The following is a 27,069-nucleotide window of genomic DNA, read 5'->3' as shown; positions in this document are numbered from 1 at the left end:
GTACTACTCTACTGTAGTACCACTCTACTGTAGTACCACTATTGTCACGTTCCTGACCTGTTTTCTGTTGTTTTGTATGTGTTTAGTTGGTCAGGACGTGAGCTGGGTGGGAATTCTATGTTGTGTGTCTAGTTTGTCTGTTTCTATGTCCAGCCTAATATGGTTCTCAATCAGAGGCAGATGGTAATCGTTGTCCCTGATTGAGAATCATATATAGGAGGCTTGTTTTGTGTTGGGATTTTGTGGGTGTTTGTTACCTGTCTCTGTGTTTGTGTTCTGCACCAGATAGGTCTGTATCGGTTTTGCACATTTGTTATTTTGTATTGTTGTTTGTAGTGTTTCACTTGTTCTGTATTAAACATGTTGAACACTAGCCGCGCTGCACTTTGGTCCAATCCTTGCTACTCCTCTTCGGATGAAGAGATGGAGGAAAGCCATTACAACTATACTGTATTACAACTCCACTGTAGTATCACTCTACTGTAGTACCACTCTACTTTAGTACCACTCTACTGTAGTATCATTCTACTGCAGTAACCTGTAGTACCACTCTACGGTAGTATCATTCTATTGTAGTACCACTCAACTGTAGTATCATTCTACTGTAGTACCACTCTGCTGTAGTATCACTCTACTGTAGTACCACTCTACTGTAGTATAATTCTACTGTAGTAACATGTAGTATCATTCTACTGTAGTACCACTCTACGGTAGTATCATTCTACTCTAGTACCACTCTACTGTAGTATAATTCTACTGTAGTAACATGTAGTATCATTCTACTGTAGTACCACTCTACCGTAGTAACCTGTAGTACCACTCTACTGTAGTATCATTCGACTGTAGTACCCTGTAGTACCACTCTACTGTAGTATCATTCTACTGTAGTACCCTGTAGTACCACTCTACTGTAGTATAACTCTACTGTAGTACCACTCTACTGTAGTACCCTGTAATATCACTCTACTGTAGTACCACTCTGCTGTAGTACCCTGTATTATCACTCTACTGTAGTATCACTCTACTGTAGTGCCCTGTAGTATCACTCTACTGTAGTACCACTCTACAGTAGTACCACTCTACAGTAGTACCACTCTACTGTAGTACCACTCTACAGTAGTACCACTCTACTGTAGTATCACTCTACTCTAGTACCACTCTACTGTAGTACCACCCTACTGTAGTATCACCCTACTGTAGTACCACTCTACTGTAGTACCACTCTACTGTAGTATCACTCTACTGTAGTATCACTCTACTGTAGCATCACTATACTGTAGTATCACCCTACTGTAGTACATCACTTACTGTAAGACTTTAGACACCCTACTGTAGTATCACTCTACTGTTAGCTATCACTCTACTGGTAGTTATCACTCTACTCTTGTTACCCTGTAGTATCACTCTACTGTAGTATCACTCTACTGTAGTACCGCTCTACTGTAGTACTGTAGTACCACTCTACTGTAGTATCACTCTACTGTAGATCACTCTACGTAGTACACTCTACTGTAGTACCGCTCTACTGTAGTACTGTAGTACCGCCTCTACTGTAGTACTGTAGTACCACTCTACTTAGTATCACTGCTACTGTAGTATAACCTACTGTAGTATCACTCTACTGTAGTACACTCTACTGTAGTACCACTCTACTGTAGTATCACCCTACTGTAGTACCACTCTACTGAGTACTGTAGTACCGCTCTACTGTAGTACTGTAGTACCACTCTACTGTAGTACCCACTTCTACTGTAGTATCACCCTACTGTAGTATCACTCTACTGTAGTATCACCCCTACTGTAGTACCTGGTAGTAACCACTCTTACGTAGTACTGTTGTTACCACTCTACTGTAGTATCACCTCTAACTGTAGTACCACTCTACTGTAGTACCCACTTCTACTGTAGTATCACCCTACTGTAGTCCACTCTACTGTAGTATCACTCTACTGTAGTACCATCTACTGTAGTATCACTCTAGTTTAGTATAGTTTAGTTTATTAATTCGACCATTTAAAAAAACAAGCACACATAAAACTTAAGCCATACATGCACATGAATAAATCATGGAGGATAAAACACAATTAAAGTCTGGACTTATTTCCATTGTGGTCCTCTTGAGACGAGATGGCTAGACAAGATCCAACCCAGTACGGCAGTGAAATAATAAAACAATAACAGAGGAGAAGAACATCTATCTCATCATTCCAGTTACATTATAGGAGTTTTTCACATGGCACAGAAAGACATCAAACATATTTTTACTTTATTTTTAAAGCTGTCGAGAAGAGGACGTTGTTTTATGGGCAGAGGCAACTCATTCCATTCTGAGGCTCCAGTATACAAGAAAGTACCTTTCCCAGCATTACTCCTGAACCTGTATAAGCACACATCAGCAACACCTGATCTGTGATGTGATTGTGTGCTCCCTAACATGGGGAAGTTCCTTTAGATATCTGCGCAGAACCATAAATACTCTGTAACCAACCCAGTCTAATCTGACAGCCAGTAAACTCTACTGTTGTACCCTGTAGTACCACGAGCCTACTGTATCTTACTGTATTACTCTACTTAGATATACGTAGCACACGGATCTACTTAGCCACGTATACCACTACTAGTTTACTCTACTGTAACCGTAGTATACTACTTGTACTGTCAGTAATCTATGTGACCACTCTACTGTGACTATTACCATCTACTGGTACACTGTAGTACCACTCTACTGTTAGTACCACTCTACTGTATACCAACTCTACTGTAGTACACATCTTACTGTTTGTCCACTGAGTACCACCTACATTTCCTCGTACACCTCTCTGTGAATACGTTAGTGCCACTTCTACTTGTAGTACCACGGACAGGTACCACCCGTATTACATCACTGTAATGTAACCAACTCTACTGTTGTACCGTTACCCGTCAGTAGTACCACTCTACTGTAGGCTACCACTCTACTGTAGTACATCTACTAGCTACTCCGTAGTACCACTCTACTGTAGTACCACTCTAACTGCTTGGAACACTCTTACTGTTGTACCCTTGTAGCTACCACTCTAACTGTTGGTCACCACTCTACTTGTATACCACCTCTACTTGGTTACCACTCTACTGTCCCACGTATACCACTTCAACTTAGTACACTGGTCTACTGTTAAGTACCTTACACTCCGTACTCACGCCACTTTACCCACTACGTACCACTCTACTGTAGTACTACTATAATCAGAGCTATCCAAAATCTCTAACTGTAGTACTCTGTACTGCTACTGACATCCTTGTAGTACCACTCTACTGTAGTACACCACTCTACTGTAGTAACCCCGTGACCTAGAACTCTACTGTACCACTCTAATTGATGGTACTCACTCTACTGATAGTACCACTCTACTGGCCTCGAGAACCACTAGACCACCTACTTAATACCACTCTACTGTAGTACCACTCTACTGTAGTACCACTCTACTGTGAGTACCACTTACTTTGTATTATTCTACTGTAGTACTCTGTACTGCCATTCTACCGTAGTACACTCACTCTACGTACTGTAGTACCACCCTACTGTAGTACTGTTAGTACCACTCTACTGTAGTACTGTAGTAACCACTCTACTGTAGTACCCTGTAGTACCACTACTGTTAGTACCACTCTACTGTAGTACCCTGTAGTACCACTCTACTGTAGTTACACTCTACTGTAGTACTGTAGTCACTCTACTGTGTACATGTAGTACCACTCTACTGTAGTACCATGTAGTACCACTCTACTGTAGTACCACTCTACTGTAGTACCACTCAGCTGTAGTATCACTCTACTGTAGCGTCACTCCACTGTAGCACCACTCTACTGTTGTACCACTCTACTGTAGTATCACTCCACTGTAGCACGACTCTACTGTAGTACCAGTCGACTGTAGTTACCCTGTAGTATCACTCCACTGTAGCACCACTCTACTGTCGTACCACTCTACTGTGGTATCACTCTACTGTAGTACCACTGTACTGTTGTATTACTCTACTGTAGTACCACTCTACTGTAGTACCACTTTACTTTAGTATCATTCTACTGTAGTACTCTTTACTGCCATTCTACCGTAGTACCACTCTACTGTTGTACTGTAGTACCACCCTACTGTAGTACTGTAGTACCACTCTAATGTAGTACCCTGTAGTACCACCTTACTGTAGAACAACTCTACTGTAGTACCACTCTACTGTTAGTACCACTCTACTGTTGTACCACTCTATTGTGGTATCACTCTACTGTTGTACTGTTGTACCACTGTACTGTTGTATTACTCTACTGTAGTACCACTCTACTGTTGTACTGTAGTACCACCCAACTTAGTACTGTAGTACCACTCTATGTAGTACCTGTAATACCACTCTTACTGTTGTACCACTCTACTGTTAGTACCACTCTACTGTAGTACCACTCTACTGTTGTACCACTCTATTGTGGTATCACTCTACTGTAGTACCACTGTACTGTTGTATTACTCTACTGTAGTACCACTCTACTGTAGTACCACTTTACTTTAGTATTATTCTATTGTAGTACTCTGTACTGCCATTCTACCGTAGTGCCACTCTACTGTAGTACTGTAGTACCACTCTACTGTAGCACCTGTAGTACCACTCTACTGATAGTACCCTCTACTGTAGTACCCTGTAGTACCACTCTACTCTAGTACCACTCTACTGTAGTATCACTCTACTGTAGTACCACTCTACTGTAGTAACTGTAGTACCACTCTACTGTAGTACCACTCTACTGTAGTACCCTGTATACCACTCTACTGTAGTTACCCTGTAGTAACCACTTCTACTGTAGTACCACTCTACTGTAGTACCACTCTACTGTAGCGTCTCTACCACTGTAGCACCACTCTACTGTTGGTACCACTCTACTGTACTGTAACACCCTGTAGTACCACTCTACTGTAGTACCACTCTACTGTAACCCTGTAGTACCACTCTACTGTAGTACCACTCTACTGTAGTACCACTCTACTGTAGTACCCTGTAGTACCACTCTTTACTGTGCTACACCACTCTACTGTTGTACCACTCTAAAACTGTAGTACCCTGTAGTACCACTCTTACTGTAGTACCACTCTACTGTAGTACCCTGTAGTACCACTCCACTGTAGCACCACTCTACTGTAGTACCACTCGACTGTAGTACCACTCTACTGTATGTATCGCTCTACTGTAGTAACACCTCTACTGTATTATCACTCTACTGTAGTACCACTCTACTGTAGTACCACTCTACTGCAATCTGTAGTTACCACTCTTACTGTCGTACCACTCCGACTGTAGTACCACTCTACTGTATACGCTCACTGTTACACTCTTACTGTATTATCACTCTACTGTGGTATCACTCTACTGTAGTACCACTCTACTGTAGTACCACTTTACTGTTGTACCCTATAATACCACTCTACTGTACTACTGTAGTACCACTCTACTGTAGTACCACTTTACTGCTGTGTACCCTATAATACCTTCTACTGGAGTACCACTTTACTGTTGTACCCTGTAGTACCACTCTACTGTAGTACCACTATACTGTAGTACCACTCTACTGTAGTATCACTCTAATGTAGTATCACATACTGTAGTACCACTCTTCTGTAGTACACTCTACTGTGTAATACCGCTCTACTTTAGTACTGAATTACTACCCTACTGTAGTACCACTCTGCCTGTAGTATCCACTCCACTGTATTACCACTCTACTGTAGTACCACTCTACTGTGTAATACCGCTCTACTTTAGTACTGAATTACTACCCTACTGTAGTACTGTAGTATCACTATACTGTATTACCACTCTACTGTAGTACCACTCTACTGTAGTACCACTCTACTGTAGTACCACTATACTGTAGTACCACTCTACTGTAGTATCACTATACTGTAGTACCACTCTTCTGTAGTACCACTCTACTGTGTAATACCGCTCTACTTTAGTACTGTAGTACCACCCTACTGTAGTACACTCTGCTTGTAGTATCACTCCACTGTAGTACCACTCTACTGTAGTTATCACTATACTGTAGTAACCACTCTACTGTAGTACCACTCTCTGTAGTATCACTATACTGTTGTACCACTCTACCATAATCCTGTTTTAGCGCCTCAGAGAAATGACACGCTTCTCTCATGCATCTGGGAAGACATGTTGAGACCGACCCCTGCACGTGGATAATCCTGTGTTCTTCTGAGCCCCACGGAGGCTTGACGATGCATAGTCTTCCCCCGTACAACGGTCAAAGCCTCTTCTTACATGCACCTTTGTTGGACTGATGTCTCTCCTCATCTTTTCTGTTGTCTCACAGTAACACTTGTCATTTGTTCTGAGGGGGTTGTTTGCTAAGTCTTAAAGACAGAATTATGAATGAATGTTATCACCCAATAACAGCTGATGACAGAAATACAAGCAGAAAGATGTATAGCCTACTCATTCTCCACCAGTCTGCTACTTGTGTGGTCTTTCCCATCAAAAGATTCTCTGAAAAATGGCAGCTGTTCTTCAGGTTGACAGATATAAACCTTATACATTTGAGCATTGGGGTATTTTACCTGGGGAGGTCAGATTGGAGATGAGAAGAGATGGTTTTCTCCGTGCAGCTGAACTTCCTCTCCTGTCTCTCTGACAGTCCAGCCAAACCCTGTGAGCTGACACACTGTGATCCCATCACTCAACACCTCCATCTCCTCGCATGGAGACAGGGTTGCCAGGCAACCTCGCATGTCTGGTCACCCGAGCCAGGGAATCCAAAGGAAGTCTTCGATTTTGAGGATATAGAGTGTGTGTGTGTCTGTGTCTGTGTCTCTGTGTGTGTGTGTGTGTGTTCATCTTCTATTCCTGGCACTTAGGGGAGGCAAAACAGGTTTCCTGACGTCGAGGGCCCCTAGCCTCTTTAGAGGTGAATACATCTACATGTGTTGGCAACAGAGCAGACTGCTAGATACAACATGGAGAGGGAAAAGGCTTTAGTTGTGTTAACTATTCCCTGGCTGCTGTTAAGGAGGTTTCAGAACCAACAAACCCATCAGAACACCATGATGAATCCTCAACACCGCCGTCAGTTCACATAAAATACAGTCCTCTGTTCACTCAAACAAAAACACTCTTTCTCCCTTCTCTGTTTGAAGGTGGAAAATAGGATCCTTGTGTCACAGCTGGGATACTATTGTGCTTGTTTTTGTTAATGGTAGTGTTTGTTGTAGGAGGAGTGAGGTCACTGAATGGGATGACGTAGAGTACAATGTGACTGACAGAATTGGTTAGGTGGCATTGTCAGGTTCCAAGGTGTGTGTGTGTGTGTGTGTGTGTGTGTGTGTGTGTGTGTGTGTTGTGTGTGTGTGTGTGTGTGTGTGTGTGTGTGTGTGTGTGTGTGTGTGTGTGTTGGCCCTAGTGGTGATGCATGGAGGCTTTGTTATAACTGCTGTGTTTGCATTGGTGTAGGCCACTTCCCATGTATGAATGGAGGACTGTTAAAATGGCATTGCCATCGCACACAGAGCTAGTGGGAACACTTCCTATAGGTGTTGTCTGTGAATCAGCTAAACTGACTTTACACATCACCAAGACAACAAGAACAACAGGTGCAGAGCCAGGCGCTACAGGACGTTACAGGACGTTACGATGTATAGTATGAGAGCCTTTCTGTGTGCATTGTAAAAGAAAATTAAACTTCAATGGCCCCATACATCAGCAGTAACCGGAGACGAACCGTGGAAATCAACGTAAAATTGATTACCAATATGATTCAGCCAACAGCCGTTAGGGAGGCACTTGCATTACGGTGTGAAGCTGTGAAGGATCGAACACATTTCACATTAGGTTTTACAATTCATTAATTAGTTAAGTTTATCTCCAACTGAATCTGTTTTTGTTGTATGTCTCGGTTGAGCKTGCTGCACTTAATTGAGATAATCTAAGGGACCAATCAGATTACCTGTATCCAGTTTCAGGCTGGGTTGGGAAACATGTGTGGCTTTTGAACTCATCATCTGTAAAAGTAATTGGTTAGGGAAAGAAGGGTGGGGGACATGGGTATTCTGTTGATTGCGTTGGGGTCTCCTTTGAAGACGGTATGGCCGCATTAAGCCTWGTCCATGAAATCAGTCTGTGTGAACACAATGGAATAGAATGATGCAATTCAACAAAATGGTGAATGCAATATCTAACCCTTCACGCTTGWTTTACAGACATACATAGTAGATGCTGGAATGAGAGGTCTGAGCAGTTGCAATTTTTTCTACCCACTGCTTTGTTTTCTMACATTACTCTCCTCATTCTTTCTCCCGCTATCTTCCCTTTCTATATTTGAGCTACGGCTATCATTTAGAACATCTGCTATCTTTACCACAAAGAGTAAAAACATATTATTGTTGAGGTCCTGTGTGACTCAGATGGTAGAGCATGGCGCTTTCAACGTCAGGGTTGTGGGTTCGATTCCCACGGTTGGGGACAGGATGAAAAAGTCTGAAAATGAATGTGCTCWTTACTGTAAGTCGCTCTGGAWAAGAGCGTCTGCTAKATGACTAGAATGTAAAAGGACGTCCAGCATGTCTTTACACCTTCAGCACCATCTCATCATATGTCAGCAGCTAGGGACCCAGCAGAAGAGATATAGTATACTGTGTCCCCCTCTGTCTCTTACCCTGATTAAACCCTCCAGTACTGCAGATCTCCTTGATGGGAGAGAAACTACAGAACCAGGACACAGATCGACCCGCCTGCCCACGTACCCTCCCTTCCACAGCAGACAGGGGAGGTATTACGTACCCTCCCTCCCACAGCAGACAGGGGAGGTATTACGTACCCTCCCTCCCACAGCAGACAGGGGAGTTATTACGTACCCCCTCCCACAGCAGACAGGGGAGTATTACGTACCCCCCCCCCACAGCAGACAGGGGAGGTATTACGTACCCCTCCTCCCACAGTAGACAGGGGAGTATTACGTACCCTCCCTCCCACAGAGACAGGGGAGGGTATTACGTACCCTCCCTCCACAGCAAACAGGGGAGGTATTACGTACCCTCCCTCCCACAGCAGACAGAGGTATTACGTACCCTCCCTCCCACAGCAGACAGGGGAGGTATTACGTAGATAATAACGGCATCATGTGTCCCACCGACAGCGGTGGGAATGAGGTTTATTTTCAACAGGAGGTTGATCATAGGGTGGGGATGTGTTGTCATGGGGACTGATTAAGATGATGATGTAAGTGTTTGAGAGCTCGGTCACATGTTTTCTCTCGGGTCAATCTATAACACACATGTTCACCTCTCTGGCAATGGAGACTCATTCTATTCTATTCAGCCCCTGTCAGTGTATTATCAAATCAAATCAAATTTTATTGGTCACATACACATGGTTAGCAGATGTTAATGCGAGTGTAGCAAAATGCTTGTGCTTCTAGTTCCGACAATGCAGTAATATCTAACAAGTAATATAACAAATTCACCACAACTACCTTATACACACAAATGTAAAGGGATTAATAAGAATATGTACATATAAATATATGGATYAGCYATGGCCGTGCAGCATAGGCAAGATGCAGTAGATGGTATAGAATAGAATACAGTATATACAGCACATATGCGATGAGTAGTGTAGGATATGTACAGATTATTAAAGTGGCATTATTTAAAGTGACTAGTGATACCATTGTTGAGTCCATTTATTAAAGTGGTCAGAGATTTTAGTCTGTATGTTGGCAGCAGCCACTCAATGTTATTGATGGCTGTTTAACAGTCTGATGGCCTTGAGATAGAAGCTGTTTTTCAGTCTCTCGGTCCCAGCTTTGATGCACCTGTACTGACCTCACCTTCTGGATGGTAGCGGGGTGAACAGGCAGTGGCTCGGGTTGTTGTTTTCCTTGATGATCTTTTTGGCCTTCCTGTGACATCGGGTGGTGTAGGTGTCCTGGAGGGCAGGTAGTTTGCKCCTGGTGATGCGTTGTGCAGACCGCACTACCATCTGGAGAGCCTTACGGTTAAGGGCGGTGCAATTGCCATACCAGGCGGTGATACAGCCCGACAGGATGCTCTCGATTGTGCATCTGTAAAAGTTTGTGAGTGTTTTTGGTGACAAGCCAAATTTCTTCAGCCTCCTGAGGTTGAAGAGGCGCTGCTGCGCCTTCTTCACAACGCTGTCTGTGTGGGTGGACCATTTCAGTTTGTCCGTGATGTGTACGCCGAGGAACTTAAAATGTTCCACCTTCTCCACTACTGTCCCGTTGATGTGGATGTGGTTGGTGTTCCTTATGCTGTTTTCTGAAGTCCACGGTCATCTCCTTTGTTTTGTTGACGTTGAGTGAGAGGTTATTTTCCTGACACCACACTCCGAGGGCCCTCACCTCCTCCCTGTAGGCCATCTCGTCGTTGTTGGTAATCAAGCCTACCACTGTGGTGTCATCTGCAAACTTGATGATTGAGTTGGAAGCGTGCATGGCCATGCTGTCATGGCTGAACAGGGAGTACAAGAGAGGGCTGAGAACGCACCCTTGTGGGGCCCCAGTGTTGAGGATCAGCGGGGTGGAGATGTTGTTTCCTACCTTCACCACCTGAGGTCGGCCCGTCAGAAATTCCATGACCCAGTTCCACAGGACGGGGTCGAGACCCAGGGTCTTGAGTTTAATGACAATTTTGGAGGGTACTATGGGGCTAAATGCTGAGCTGTAGTCAATGAACAGCGTTCTTACATAGGTTTTCCTCTTGTCCAGATGAGATAGGGCAGTGTGCAGTGTGATGGTGATTGCATCGTCAGTGGACCTATTGGGGCGGTAAGCAAATTGGAGTGGGTCTAGGGTATCAGGTAGGGTGGAGGTGACATGATCCTTGACTAGTCTCTCAAAGCACTTCATGATGACAGAAGTGTGTGCTTTGGGGCGATAGTCATTTAGATCAGTTACCTTAGCTTTCTTGGGAACAGGAACAATGGTGGCCATCTTGAAGCATGTGGGGACAGCAGACTGGGATAGGGATTGGTTGAATATGTCCGTAAACACACTAACCAGCTGGTCTGCGCATGCTCTGAGGACGCGTCTAGGGATGCCGTCTGGTCCGGTGGCCTTGGGAGGGTTAACACGTTTAAATGTTTTACTCATGTAGGCCACGGAGAAGGAGTGCTAACAGGCTTTGGTAGCAGGCTCTGTTAGTGGCACTGTATTGTCCTCAAAGCGAGCAAAGAYGTTGTTTAATTTATCTGGGAGCAAGACGTTGGTGTGCACGGCAGGGCTGTTTATATTTTTGTAATCTATGATTGACTGTAGACCCTGCCACATATGTCCCATGTTTGAGCCGTTGAATTGTGACTACTTTAACTCTATACTGACGCTTTGCTTGTTTGATTGCCTTGCGGAGGGAATAGCTACACTGTTTGTATTCGGTCATGTTTCCAGTCGCCTTGCCATGTTTAAAAGCGGTGGTTTGCGCTTTCAGTTTAGTGCGAATGCTACCATAATTCCACAGTTTCTGGTTAGGAAACGTTTTAATTGTCACAGTGGCTACCACATCTCCAATGCACTTGCTAATAAACTCGCTCACCGAGTCAGCGTATACATCAATATTATTGTCTGAGGCTATGCGGAACATATCRCAGTCCACGTATTCGAAGCAATCTTAAAGCGAGGAATCCGATTGGTCAGGCCAGCGTTGGATGGAGCTGAGCACGGGTGGTTCCTATTTTAGATTTTGCCTATAGCAGGGGAGCAATAAAATGGAGTCATGACCAGATTTGCTGAATGGAGGATGGGGGAGGGCTTTYTATGCATCGTGGAAGTTAGAGTAGCAGTGGTCCAGAGTGCTACCAAATCGTGTCATGCATTCGATATGCTGATAGAATTTAGGAAGAATTGTTCTCAGATTTGCTTTGTTAAAATCCCCAGCTACAATAAATGCAGCCTCAGGATGTATGGTTTCCAGTTTACATAGAGTCCAGTAAACTTCTTTCAGGYCCGTCGCAGCATCTGCTTGGGGGGGATATACACGGCTGTGACTATAATCGAGGAGAATTCTCTAGGAAGATAATGCAGTCGGGATTTGATTGTAAGGAATTCTATGTCAGGTGAACAAAAGGACTTGAATTCCTGTATGTTGTTATGATTACACCACGAGTCGTTAATCATAAGGCARACACCCCCGCCCTTCTTCTTACCAGAGAGATGCTTGTTTCTGTCAGTGCGAAACATGAAGAAACCAGGTTTCTGTACCGACTCTGAGCAATGTATCCGTGAATATTACAATCTCTGATGTCTCTCTGGAAGGCAACTCGTGCCCTAATTTCGTCCACCTTGTTGTCTAGAGATTGGACATTGGCTAGTAATTTGCTCGGAAGCGGTGGATGGTGTGCTCGCCTTCTAAGTCTGACCAATAGGCCGCTCCGTCTTATCCTCTGGGATAAGATCCCATGTCCAGGGTGGAGGTCCGAACAAAGGATCTGCTTCGGGAAAGACGTATTCCTGGTCGTAATGTTGGTAAGTTGTCGTTGCTTTTATATCCAATAGTAATTCCCGGCTGTATGTAATAACACTTGAGATTTCTTGGACTAACAATGTAAGAAATAATACATAAAAAAACTTTTTCTAAGGATCTGAAGAGAGGCGACCATCTCTGTTGGTGCCATCTTTCAAATTAAGATTCAATGTATGATGCTGGAGACYTCCGTGGTTTCCTGTTTGCTATATTTCTCTGAACTCTACTTGACATGTGCTTAGAAGTACGGTATTGTTTGTAGAACAGCATTATGGGCATGAGGTGATTTGTTGATGTGAAAACCTTGTGTTCCTCTACACCTCAACATTTCTTCATCACTGTTGTTGGGACTTTTAAGAGACGTCTACATTAAGGCTCTGCCTCATATATAAAGTCTGAGGGAAACATTGCAGACAAGGTTATAGTCTCCTCGCCAGCTTCCGTCTGCAGCTGTAGGATCCCAGATTTGCAATGTGATTTCCCATGAGCTTGCATTATTAGATACTGTATATTTATTCTTGAGCTTTTTTAAATCCAATGGAAGTATAGGCCATTTAGGGATTGAATATTGCCATGTCTTTTGTTAAGTGACTGCTACTTAATAAGGCCCGGGGGGGTGTGGTATATGGCCAATATACCATGGCTAATGGCTGTTCTTACGTGCGACACAACGTGGATTGCCTGGATACAGCCCTTGGCTGTGACATATTGGACATATACCACAAACCCTGAGGTGACTTATTGCTATTATAGCTGTGTCATACCACGGCTGTCAGCCAATCAGCATTCAGGGCTCAAACCACCCAGTTTATAATGAACTGTGTGGTTTTACCCCTGAATGCTGATTGGCAGACAGCTGTGGTATATCAGACCATATACCACGGGAATGACAAAACAATTATTTTTACTGCTCTAATTACGTTGGTAAACAGTTTATAATAGCAATAAGGCACCTCGGGGGTTTGTGATATATGGCCAATATACCACGGCTAAGGGCTGTGTGTAGGCACTCTGCGTTGRGTCGTGCTAAGACCAGCCCTTAGCCATGGTATATTGGCCATATACCACACCCCCTCTGCCCTTATTGCTTAATTAGAGTGCCATATGTCTCTACTAATGCACGRGACCTAAAGTCAGCAGGATTGAAGCTGTGGTTTTGAAGGTCAACCATTCTTCAGATGGCCCAAGGTCTCCGTCTTTCTGTGTTACTAAACAACAGTGACAATCCCCTCATCGACTCCTCACTCAGTTTCACAAAACAACACAAGCTTAAGGCAGGGAGGGATTTGGTTATAGTTCCCTTMTTTAATTATAATGATTATAGTTCCCTTGTTTGGCTTATGTGTCAACTACTTGTGTAGAAAGGCAGTCATTTTGGATGTAATTAACAAATAACCTTCTCAACTTTCACCTTGGGCAACAGCAACACKAGTAAACATGCCATGACTCCATTCCATGTCTGTAACCTATAACTAAATTAGGGAGTCTGTACTACACCATGGTCTGTATAGCTTTAGCATTTAGCCAATCACAGTTAACTATGCCAGTAGAGTCACTAGTTGCTATGCGAGAGAGTCTGAAGTTAATTATGAATGGATGGTTGTCGTAGACACTCCCACTGTCTTAAATTAGCAGTGTTTTGATGCAGACAGCAAACATCTGCACTTCATGAATGAGGGCTGTAGTAGTGATTGCATGAGTATGGTAAGGTCTCAGTATTACCGAACTCATCAATGGTGAGATGTTATGCTAGCTTGTCAACTAGTTGTTTTTTGATCAACTGTAGTATCAGTAGTCATCAACCAGTCATTGCAGAATGAAACACTGCTTTATCAATTCGTTCCAACTGGTAGAATATACTATCATTCCATCAGTGGGTTTCGCTATTGMTCTGTGCCACAGATAAGAGGCCATGATAAAACGAGAGCTTGGGACTATAAGGTTCTATCTGCACAGCGTTGTTCTATTCAATGTTCTCTACCTATATAGTACTCTAATTACCCCCAAGTTATGTTGTTAAGTTCAAAAGAATACAGTATAAAAATGGCTGACTTTAAAGCCAATTATCTCAGAATCCTCTTTTTGCAGATAGAAGCTCTCAAAGTGTCTTTGTGGAGTATTCATTTAACAGCAGACTGAAGTTTCTCCATTCCCAGAGGCTCTGTGAGGCAGACAACTGAGTAGACGTGAACGGCAACACAATGAGTCTCTCTCACCAGAGCTGTGAAGTCACGAGGGCGAGAAAGAGAGCTACTGACTGGCTGTAGTAAAAAAACAATGCAGCAGATGATCCATTATTAACAGGGCACCGTGCTGAAGACAGCCRCCCTYAGATGCTTGTTATCACCAGCCTGTGGGTTGGGCACAGTCAGTCACGTGGACCGTGTTGCAGTATAACATGGGTAGGTAGGTCTGTCAAATCAAATGTTTTGCTTCGTAAATAACAGGCGTAGACTAACAGTGAAATGTTTACTTCCCAACAGTGCAGAGGAGGTAAAATATAAATAAAGAAATTATCAAATCAAAGTGTATTTGTCACGTGCGCCGAATACAGCAGGTGTAGGTAGACCTTACAGTGAATGCTTATCTACGACTCTAACCAAAAGTGCAAAAAATATATTAGTGAACAATAGGTAGGTAAAGAAATACAACAACAGTAAAATACAGGCTATATACAGTATAGCGAGGCTATAAAAGTAGTGAGGCTACATACAGACACCGGTTAGTCAGGCTGATTGAGGTAGTATGTACATGTAGATATGGTTTAAAGTGACTATGCATATATGATAAACAGAGAGTAGCAGTAGCGTAAAAGAGGGTTTGGCGGGTGGTGGGTGGGACACAATGCAGATAGCCCGGTTAGCCATGTGCGGGAGCACTGGTTGGTCGGGCCAATTCAGGTAGTTGTACATGAATGTATAGTTAAAGCGACTATGCATATATGATAAACAGAGAGTAGCAGCAGCGTAAAGAGAGGGGTTGGGGGGGGAGGCAAACAATGCAAATTGTCCGGGTAGCCATTGATTACCTGTTCAGGAGTCTTATGGCTTGGGGTAAAAACTGTTGAAGCCTTTTTGTCCTAGACTTGGCACTCCGGTACCGCTTGCCATGCGGTAGTAGAGAACAGTCTATGACTGCGGTGGCTGGGGTATTTGACCATTTTAGGGCCTTCCTCTGACACCGCCTGGTGTAGAGGTCCTGGATGGCAGGCAGCTTAGCTTCCGGTGATGTACTGGGCCGTACGCACTACCCTCTGTAGTGCCTTGCGGTCAGAGGCCGAGCAATTGAAGTACTAGGCAGTGATGCAACAGTCAGGATGCTCTTGATGTTGCAGCTGTAGAACCTTTTGAGGATCTCAGGACCCATGCCAAATCTTTCTAGTTTCCTGAGGGGGAATAGGCTTTGTCGTGCCCTCTTCATGACTAATACACGAGAATAAATACACAATGAGTAATAATAACTGATTAAGGTAGGCTGGTGTTAGAATTCATTCCAGTGTTGATTCCAGATGGGCGTTAGGCCATAAATCCTCAGTGCATTTTTTAGGTTGGCAGTGTTGTTCACGGATTAGTTTTTCAGCCTAATCAGACGTGTCTGAGAGAGTGTTTTTCCCTGGAATTAATTTGTCAGCAATTTCAAAAGCCTTGTCAAATCTCTAGTAGGAGATAAACAAGTGTTATTGTATAGCTTGATAAAATGATCTATTACCTTGTACTAACCCTGTAGAGACTCTTATGGCAGATGCTGTGTGTCAAGGTTGTGTCCGAGTTAACCTTGTGCATAACTGTACTGTATGTCTGTTTTACTTTAAATTTAATCTGATGACTCTGCCTTTCCTGTGTGTGGGATGTTTAACATTTGGTGGGTAGCAGGAAAGGGGTGCATAATGGTGGGGGTTTATGACTCCACCATTGGTCATGCAGCAGCCTGGCAGGGAACAGGTGGGGTTAACATGGAGTTCAGTGAGGCGTGCTGTGTAGGGCTGAGCTGTCCTGACATGGAGACAATCTGCCCAACAGATGACTGACATTAGTGGAGAAGGATAGGATACCACTGGGAGTCTGTACCAGTGGTGGTCAGTGCAGTTTATAATGAGGMAGGACAAATGATTTGTATTATATTTTTATTGGATGACTGTCATTCATATTCCATTCACCCAGTTCAATGTAACATCCATAGGTTTAGGCTACTACATGATTTTTCAAAATGTTAAAAAAAATATATATTAAAAATGAAATTTCACTGAGGAGGATGGTCCTCCCATTCCTCATCTGAGGAGCCTCTACTGCCAGAGACGGTCTGATAACAAAAGATCAGCAGATTTTAGGATGATTTTGATCTGATAGTTTTAGGTTTAAGAACCTGTTATGAAGGTTGGCCGGTTATTAGGAATATTTGCACGTTAGAACCATTGCCGAGCCATATAATAAATCATGATTTATTAAATCCATTTTATAGAAATGTAATTGTACGTTTTCAATTAGAGAGCGTGAAGATGCCGGCATCAAGGTTACTTAATCCAACAAGCTCTCACAGTCGCGCTGCAGAATTAGACGTGCATTCACGCTCTCCAAACGTCAAATTTCGAAGTTATTCCAAATGTCAAATGGTTAAGTTTAGGAACTCATTCTGAATGGTTAATGTAAGGGTTAAGGTTTGGGATAGTATATCTTCTTTATTTGTACCTTTATTTTAGGGAAGACATATCAAATCAAAGTGTATTTGTCACATGTGCCGAATACAACAGGTGTAGACCTTACAGTGAAATGCTTACTTACAATCCCTTAACCAACAATGCAGTTTTAAGAAAATACCTAAAAAAAGTAAGAGATAAGAATAATAAATAATTAAAGAGCAGCGGTAATAACAATAGTAGGGCTATATATACAGGGGGTACTGGTAAAGAGTCACATGTTCAATGTGGTGCGGGGGCAGCGTATCGAGGTAAAAATGTACTGTAGGTAGAGTTATTAAAGTGTCTAGCATAGATAATAACAGATAGTAGCAGCAGTGTGTGTGTGTTGTGGGGGGGGGGGGGGGGTGCAATGTAAATAGTCTGGGTAGCCATTTGATTAGCTGTTACATTATTGACAGGGCACCGTGCTGAAGACAGCCCCCTAAGATGCTTGTTATCACCAGCCTGTGGGTTGGGCACAGTCAGTCACGTGGACCGTGTTGCAGTATAACATGGGTAGGTAGGTCTGTCAAATCAAATGTTTTGCTTCGTAAATAACAGGCGTAGACTAACAGTGAAATGTTTACTTCCCAACAGTGCAGAGAGAGGAAAATATAAATAATAGAAAAATAAAAACACGAGGAGTAAATACACGATGAGTAATAATAACTGATTAAGGTAGGCTGGTGTTAGAATTCATTCCAGTGTTGATTCCAGATGGGCGTTAGGCCATAAATCCTCAGTGCATTTTTTAGGTTGCAGTGTTGTTCACGGATTAGTTTTTCAGCCTAATCAGACGTGTCTGAGAGAGTGTTTTTCCCTGGAATTTGTCAGCAATTTCAAAAGCCTTGTCAGATCTCCAGTAGGAGAAAAATAACTGTTATTGTATAGCTTGATAAAATTATCTATTACCTTGTGCTAACCATGTAGAGACTCTTATGGCAGATGCTGTGTGTCAAGGTTGTGTCAGGTTAACCTTGTGCATAACTGTACTGTATGTCTGTTCTTCATTAAATTTAATCTGATGACCTCGTCTTTCCTGTGCGTGGGATGTTTAACATTTGGTGGGTAGCAGGAAAGGGGTGCATAATGGTGGGGGTTTATGACTCCACCATTGGTCATGCAGCAGCCTGGCAGGGAACAGGTGGGGTTAATATGGAGTTCAGTGAGGCGTGCTGTGTAGGGCTGAGCTGTCTTGACATGGAGACAATCAGGAGTCTTATGGCTTGGGGGTAGAAGCTGTTTTGAAGCTTCTTGGACCTAGATTTGGCGCTCCGGTACCGATTGCCATGCGGTAACAGAGAGAACAGTCTATGACTAGGGTGGCTGGAGTCTTTGACAATTTTTAGGGCCTTCCTCTGACACTGCCTGGTATAGAGGTCCTGGATGGCAGAAACTTGGCCCTGGTGAGGTACTGGGCCGTACGCACTACCCTCTGTAGTGCCTTGCGGTCAGAGGCCGAGCAGTTGCCATACCAGGCGGTGATGCAACCCGTCAGGATGCTCTCGATGGTGCAGCTGTAAAACCTTTGGAGGATCTGAGGACCCATGCCAAATCTTTTCAGTCTCCTGAGGGGGAATAATCTTGTCGTGCCCTCTTCACGACTATCTTGGTGTGCTTGGACCATGTTAGTTTGTTGGTGATGTGGATGCCAAGGAACTTGAAGCTCTCAACCTGCTCCACTACAACCCCGTCGATGGGAATGGGGGCGTGCTCTGTCCTCCTTTTCCTGTAGTCCACAATCATCTTCTTTGTCTTGATCACATTGAGGGAGAGATTGTTGTCCTTAAGCCACACGGTCAGGTCTCTGACCTCCTCCCTATAGACTGTCTCATGGTTGTCGGTGATCAGGCCTTGTGCCTGGAGTTGTGCCTGGCCGTGCAGTCATGAGTGAACAGAGAGTACAGGAGGGGACTGAGCACGCACCACTGAGGGGCCGCCGTGTTGAGGATCAGCATGGCGGATGTGTTGTTACCTACCCTTACCACCTGAGGGCGGCCCGTCAGGAAGTCTAGGATCCAGTTGCAGAGGGAGGTGTTTAGTCCTATGGTCCTTAGCTTAGTGATGAGCTTTGAGGGAACTATGAACGCTTAGCTGTAGTCAATGAATAGCGTTTTCACATAGGTGTTCCTTTTGTCCAGGTGGGAAAGGGCAGTGTGGAGTGCAGTAGAGATTGCATCATCTGTGGATCTGTTGGTGCGGTATGCACATTTTAGTGGGTCTAGGGTTTCTGGGAAAATGATGTTGATGTGAGCCATGACCAACCTTTCAAAGCATTTCATGGCTACAGACGTGAGTGCTATGGGTCGGTAGTCATTTAGGCAGAGTGGACTATGGTGGTCTGCTTGAAACATGTTGGTATTATAGACTCAGACAGGGAGAGGTTGAAAATGTCAGTGAAGACACTTGCCAGTTGGTCGGAGTACACGTCCTGGTAATTCGTCTGGCCCAGCGGCCTTGTGAATATTGACCTGTTTAAAGGTCTTAATCACATCGGCTGCAGAGTGTGCGATCACACAGTCATCCCGGAACAGCTGATGCTCTCATGCATGTTTAAGTGTTGCTTGCCTCGAAGCGAGCATAGAAGTTATCTAGCTCGTCTGGTAGGCTCATGTCACTGGGCTGCTCTCGGCTGTGTTTCCCTTTGTAGTCTGTAATAGTTTGCAAGCACTGCCACATCTGACGAGCGTCGGAGCCGGTGTAATTCGATCTTAGTCCTGTATTGATGCTTTGCCTGTTTGATGGTTCGTCGGAGGGCATAGCGGGATTTCTTATAAGCTTCTGGGTTAGAGTCCTGCTCCTTGAAAGTGGCATCTCTACCCTTTAGCTCAGTGCGAATGTTGCCTGTAATCCATGGCTTCTGGTTGGGGTGTGTACGTACAGTCATTGTGGGGATGACTTTCTCGATGCACTTATTGATAAAGCCAGTGACTGATGTGATGTACTCCTCAATGACATCGGAAGAATTCTGGGTCATGTTKCAGTCTGTGATAGCAAAACAGTCCTGTAGTTTAGCATCTGCTTCATCTGACCACTTTTTTATAGACCGAGTCACTGGTGCTTCCTGCTTTAATTTTTGCTTGTTAATTAACAGGAGGATAGAGTTATGGTCAGATTTGCCAAATGGAGGGCAAGGGAGAGCTTTGTATGTGTCTCTGTGTGTGGAGTAAAGGTGGTCTATAATTTTTTTCCCTCTGGTTGCATATTTAATTTGCTGATAGAAATGAGGTACAGCTTATCATGAGATACTCTACCTCAGGTAGGCAAAACCTTGAGACTTCCTTAGATATCGTGCACCAGCTGTTGTTTACATAAATGCATAGGCCCCCGCCCCTGCTGATAGTGTATAACCCGCCAGCTGTATGTTCTTAATGTTGCTTTCAGCCACGACTCYGTGAGACATAAGATATTACAGTTTTTAATGTCCCGTTYGTAAGATATACGTGCTTTCAGTTCGTCCCATTTATTTTCCATTGATTGAACGTTAGCTAGTAGAACGGAAGGCAAGGGCAGATTAGCCACTCGTTGCCTGATCCTCACAAGGCATTCCGATCTCTTTTCACGAACTCTACGTTTCCTTTTCCAGCGAATCACAGGGATCTGGTCCTGGTCAGGCGTCCGTAGTATATCCCTGGTGTCCGACTCATTGAWGAAGAGCTCCTCGTCCAACTTGAGGTGAGTAATCCCAGTTCTGATGTCCAGAAGCTCTTTTCGGTCATAAGAGATGGGAGCAGCAACATTATGTACAACGTGAAAAGACAAACAAAATGGCATGGTTGATTAAGAGCTGAAAGACGGCAGCCCCACCCTCCGGCGCCATCTTGCTTATTGAGACCTAGGTCTGTTTTACAAATGTGTCCTGTATATACAACATAAATATACATATTATACCCAAACTAAATTATCTATCTATCTATCTATCTATCTATCTATCTATCTATCTATCTATCTATCTATCTATCTATCTATCTATCTATCTATCTATCTATCTATCTATTATCTATCCTATCTATCTATCTATCTATCTATCTATCTATCTATCTATCTATCTATCTATCTATCTATCTATCTATCTATCTATCTATCTATCTATCTATCTGAGAGTACAAAACATTAAGAACACCTGCTCTTTCCATGACATAGACTGACCAGGTGAATCCAGGTGAAAGCTATGATCCCTTATTGATGTCACTTGTTAAATCCACTTCAATCAGTATATATGAAGGGGAGAACACAGGTTAAATAAGGATATTTAAGCCCTGGGAAAAATTGAGACATMGATTGTGTATGTGTGCCATTCAGAGTGTGAATGGGCAAAACAAAATATTTAAGTGCCTGTGAACAGGGTATGGTAGTAGGTGACAGACACACTGGTTTGTGTCAAGAACTGCAATGCTGCTGGGCTTTTCATGCTCAACAGTTTCCAGTGTGCATCAAGAATCCACCACCCAAAGGACATCCAGCCAGCTTGACACAAATGTGGGAAGCAATGGAGTCAACATGGGCCAGCATCCCTGTGGAACGTTTTTGACACCTTGTAGAGTCCATGCCCCAACGAACTGAGGCTGTTCTGAGGGAAAAAGAAGGGGTGCAACTCAATATTAGCAAGGTGTCCCTAATGTTTTGTACACTCAGTGTACACTGTATGCATATACACTACCATTCAACAGTTTGGGGCCACTTAGAAATGTCCTTGTTTTTTAAAGAATAGCACATTTGTTGTCCATTAAAATAACATCAAGTTGATCAGAAATACAGTGTAGAAATTGTTAATGTTGTAAATGACTATTGTAGCTGGAAATGGCAGATTTTTAGGCGTACAGAGGCGTATAGGCGTACAGAGGCCCATTATCAGCAACCATCACTCCTGTGTTCCAATGGCACGTTGTGTTAGCTAATCAAAGTTTATCATTTTAAAAGGCTAATTGATCATTAGAAAACCCTTTTGCAATTATGTTAGCACAGCTGAAAACTGTTGTGCTGATTAAAGAAGCAAAAAAACTGGCCGCCTTTAGACTAGTTGAGTATCTTGAGCATCAGCATTTGTGGGTTCGATTACAGGCTCAAAATGTCCAGAAACAAATAACTTTCTTCTGAAACTCGTCAGTCTATTCTTCTTCTGAGAAATGAAGGCAATTCCATGCGAGAAATTGCCAAGAAACTGAAGATCTCGTACAACACTGAGTACTACTCCCTTCACAGAACAGAGCAAACTGGCACTAACCAGGATAGAAAGAGGAGTGGGAGGCCCCGGTGCACAACTGAGCAAGAGAACAAGTACATTAGAGTGTCTAGTTTGAGAAACAGATGCCTCACAAGTCCTCAACTGGCAGCTTCATTAAATAGTACCCGCAAAACACCAGTCTCAACGTCAACAGTGAAGAGGCGGCTCCGGTATGCTGGCCTTCTAGGCAGTGTATACACATTAAAATACAAAATCTAATCAAATCAAAGTTTATTTGTCACGTGTGCCGAATACAACAGGTGTAGACCTTACAGTGAAATGCTTACTTACAAGGCTCTAAGCAATAGTGCAAAAAATGTATTAGGTGAACAATAGGTAGGTAAAGAAATAAAACAACAGTAAAAAGACAGGCTATATACAGTAGCGAGTTAAACACAGTCATGGGAAGCAAAAATAAAACAGCACAAATCACCCGGAGAATCAGTTACATTCCTCCACAAATAAGTCTCTAATCAATACTTGAAATTACCTGAARGGCACCAGAACATCAAGATTAAGCATTACGTTGCATTAATTAAAACTAAAAGCAGATTTAKCTAACTCMGTGGAGACCGTAGGAACCTCAACAGTTAACCAATTCTGTGAACGGGTTAGGCATCTCCGGTGTCTATACTTCAATAGCAAAGTTAGATAAGACAGAGGTTTATGAAGTAGGGCCWTGTAAACAAAAAGGAAGTCATGCAGAGATCTGAGGGTCTTTAGTGAAGTCCAGCCAACATTTTGATAACGGATGCGGTGATGATTTATTAAAACTGTCACCTGTAACAAAACTAAACGAAGGGCACTATGGTAGATGGCTTCCAAAGGTTTAAGAGGAGTACCAGCTGCACTTTGATAAATAATATCACCATAATCAAGAACAGATAAAAAATTGACTGAATAATCTGCCTCCTACTGCTTAGAGAAAGACACKATCTGTTTSTGTACAAAAAGCCAACTCTAAATCTTAGCTTCTTAACCAGKTCATCTATATGTTTTTTAAACATCAAATCCATATCAATCCAAATGCCTCAGTATTTATATGCAGGAACACGTTCGATTGGAGAACCATCTAATGACTGAACATGTAGTTAATCTGAAACATTCTCATGTATTTTGTTTTGCCCACATGTTTTAAATCAGCAAGTGATTCCTGCATAGCTCTGAATCTGACTGTAGTTTTGACACAGCCAGATCAACAGTCGGGGAAATAGCATACATAATACTATCATCCGCATAATTAAAAAWATATATATATAAATCGTGAAGAGAATAGGTCCCAAAATCAACCCCTGTGGTACACCTTTATGTACTTAAAGAAATTCAGACTGAACCCCATCCATCACGATGTCCTGAGTTCTGTCACTAAGATAATCATGAAACTATGTACAGGCGTCAGAGCTCAGGCCGATCGAGAAAAACGTATTCAATAAAATAGCCTGATAAACAGTATCAAAAGKTTTTGACAGGTCCACAAACATAGCAGCACATTTCATTTTAGTGTCTACAGCATTGACAAGATCATTAACAACTAAAGTGGTTGCTGTAATAGTGCTCTGCCCATCCCTAAACCCTGACTGGTTTACATTCAAAATACATTTCTCAGATAAAAAGAGCAAAGTTGTACATTTACCAAGGATTCAAGAATCTTAGCTAGACAAGAAAACCTTGAAATGGGGTTGATAATGATTAAGATCACTACTATCCCCGTCCGTATGGAGTGGCAGCACAAGAGATGATTTTCATACTTTTGGAATATGTCCTGATAACAATGTTAAATGAAAAAATGTGGGTTATTGAGCCAACAGTGATGGGTGCTACACACTTAACAGAGATGGCCAATGAGAGAGGAGGCTGGTTAAGGGTCATCTGTTGTTAGATTGTAATACAGAACACCAAGCATTATGGAAACAGATGACCTGTCTCCAAACCTGAAGGCATTGGCTACATTGAGGACTTGAGGATGCACACCACTGATCAGAACAGGAAAAATGACCACATTCTTTCCACACATGTGAATACGTTTAACCTACTACTTATTTTGATTGGAATATATGGAGCTCACAGATGCCTGCACCACCAACAAGGTGACCTTGATAGAAGGCCAGTTTTAGTGTTCAGCGTGGCTCAGTGTGGTTCTATAGCTTCTGGCACTTTTTCAGCCCATCAAACAGGAAGTGCTCTCCTGGGAGCCACAGTTACCCCAAAGGCAGACACAGAGCTCTCCTTCCATTTGACTACCCCCCTTCTGTCCTGTCCTGTCCATACGCTGTGGTTTTACTACCCCCCTCATGTCCTTTCCATACACTGCGGGAATGTCCTAAACGTGACTTTGGAGGCCGGAATTTAGACTGAGAGAGAGAGCTGTTTTCCATCTGTTTTCACAGCTCATGATATGGTCAGGAACAAATGAGTTTTCCCATTGAAGATGGAGGGTGTTTTTGGTTATTAGCTAGTTGGTTTAAACACCTTCAGTACAGGATCAAATAGACTCCAATGACCTGCCTATGAGGAGAGACAGTATTACATCACATGATATTATTGGAGCCATTCCATAACAGAGCACAGAGCTCACAACTACGTAAAGGGCTTATCATTTTCCCAGTTCTGTCTTCAGTCCTGCCATAAAAAGACAAGCCATTTATCTATCAAAAATTAGGTTAGTTGAATGGATCTTGAGAGATACAGTCCAGGCATACATGATTCCAAGATATGTAGATACAGTCCACATATTCATGAGGCCAAGAGATAGAGAGATGCTGTACTCATATACATGATGCCAAGAGATGTAGATACAGTCCACATATTCATGAGGCCAAGAGATAGAGAGATGCTGTACACATATACATGATGCCAAGAGATGGAGATACAGTCCACATATTCATGATACAGTACCAGTCAAAAGTTTGGACACACCTACTCATTCAAGGGATTCTCTTTATTTTTACGAATTTCTACATTGTAGAATAATAGTGAAGACATCAAAACTATGAAATAACACATATTGAAAAAAAAAAAAAGTGTTAAACAAATAAAGAATATATTTTATATTTGAGATTTTTCAAAGTTGCCATCCTTTTCCTTGATGACAGCTTTGCACACTCTTGGCATTCTCTCAACCAGCTTCATGAGGTAGTCACCTGGAATGCATTTCAATTAACAGATGTGCCTTGTTAAGTTAATTTGTGGAATTTATTTCCTTCTTAATGCGTTTGAGACAATCAATTGTGTTGTGACAAGGTAGGGGTGTTATACAGAAGATAGACATATTTGGTAAAAGACCAAGTCTATATTATGGCAAGAACAGCTCAAATAAGCAAAGAGAAACGACAATCCATCATCACTTTAAGACATGAAGCTCAGTCAATATGGAAAATTTAATGAGGACCGCCACAGGAAAGGAAGACCCAGATTTACTGTACCTCTGATGCAGAGGATTAATTCATTAGAGTTACCAGCCTCAGAAATTGCTGCCCAAATAAATGCTTCACAGAGTTCAAGTAACAGACACATCTCAACATCAACTGTTCAGAGGAGACTGTGTGAATCAGGCCTCATGGCTGCACAGAAACAACTACTAAAGGACACCAATAAGAAGAATAGACTTGCTTGGGCCAAGAAACACGAGCAATGGACATTAGACCGYTGGAAATGTGTCCTTTGGTTAATGCTAACTCATAAAATCTAGGAACTCTGGTGGATCAAAGGTTTAATGCTGACTCATAAAATCTAGGAACCATGGGGAATCAAAGGTTTAATGCTGACTCATAAAATCTAGGAACCCTGCTGAATCAAAGATTTAATGCTGACTCATAAAATCAAGGAACCCTGCTGAATCAAAGGTTTAATGCTGACTCATAAAATCTAGGAACCCTGGTGAATCAAAGATGTAATGCTGACTCATAAAATCGAGGAACCCTGGGGAAACTAGGAACCCTATGAAACCATGTGCATTTAAAACGCAAGGTGTGCTTTGATTCTGGGCACACTGGCCTCAGCTATTTCTACAGAGCTTTTGATCTCTGAAGCAGACACTGCACTCTGGTAGGAGCCATGTCCTGTCCATGTCAACGTACATCAAGGCCTCCACACACAGCTTCAATTACAGTCTGACTCTGGGTCAGTGTTTAACGAGACCCCTTGCTATGAGTCTGTATACCCCTGCTGGGCTACCTATGACTACCGCCTTCTCCCAATTGAGTGATATGCTCCTGAGTTATGTGGGTCCATTTCCGGATCAGAGGTATTATGGGCGTCCCATGGTCCCCTTCTGGCTCAGGTATCTAATAGCTCCTATGAGAAATAGAGATCTGCAGTAGTGGGTGGTGGTGTTATTTTTTTCTTATTTTTATTTCACCTTTATTTAACCAGGTAGTAGTTGAGAACAAGTTCTCATTTGCAACTGCGACCTGGCCAAGATAAAGGATAGCAGTGTGAACAGACAACAACACAGAGTTACACATGGAGTAAAACAAAACAAGTCAATAACATGGTAGAAAAAAAAGGAATCTATATACAATGTGTGCAAAAGCATGAGGTAGGCAATAAATCGAATAATTACAATTTAGCAGATTAACACTGGAGTGATAAATCATCAGATGATCATGTGCAAGAAGAGATACTGGTGTGCAAAAAGCAGAAAAGTAAATAAAAAAGCAGTATGGGGGT

At 42.8% G+C, this 27,069-nt stretch overlaps 1 protein-coding gene across 1 annotated transcript in view; it reads left to right on the top strand.

Annotated features, from left to right (window-relative positions):
- LOC111959752 (rho GTPase-activating protein 15) overlaps window positions 1–27,069 on the top strand; it is a 167,908-nt gene that overhangs the window by 57,054 nt on the left and 83,785 nt on the right. Inside the window, exon 3 of the mRNA XM_070437588.1 lies at window positions 20,764–20,852. Within this exon, the coding sequence (XP_070293689.1) occupies window positions 20,764–20,852 (89 nt within the window). The remainder of the gene's footprint in view (window positions 1–20,763; window positions 20,853–27,069) is intronic.

This window comes from Salvelinus sp. IW2-2015, linkage group LG36 (genome assembly GCF_002910315.2).
Source record: "Salvelinus sp. IW2-2015 linkage group LG36, ASM291031v2, whole genome shotgun sequence".
In the NCBI taxonomy this organism is placed as follows: domain Eukaryota; kingdom Metazoa; phylum Chordata; class Actinopteri; order Salmoniformes; family Salmonidae; genus Salvelinus; species Salvelinus sp. IW2-2015.
This window is presented reverse-complemented; position numbering and strand designations above follow the sequence as displayed.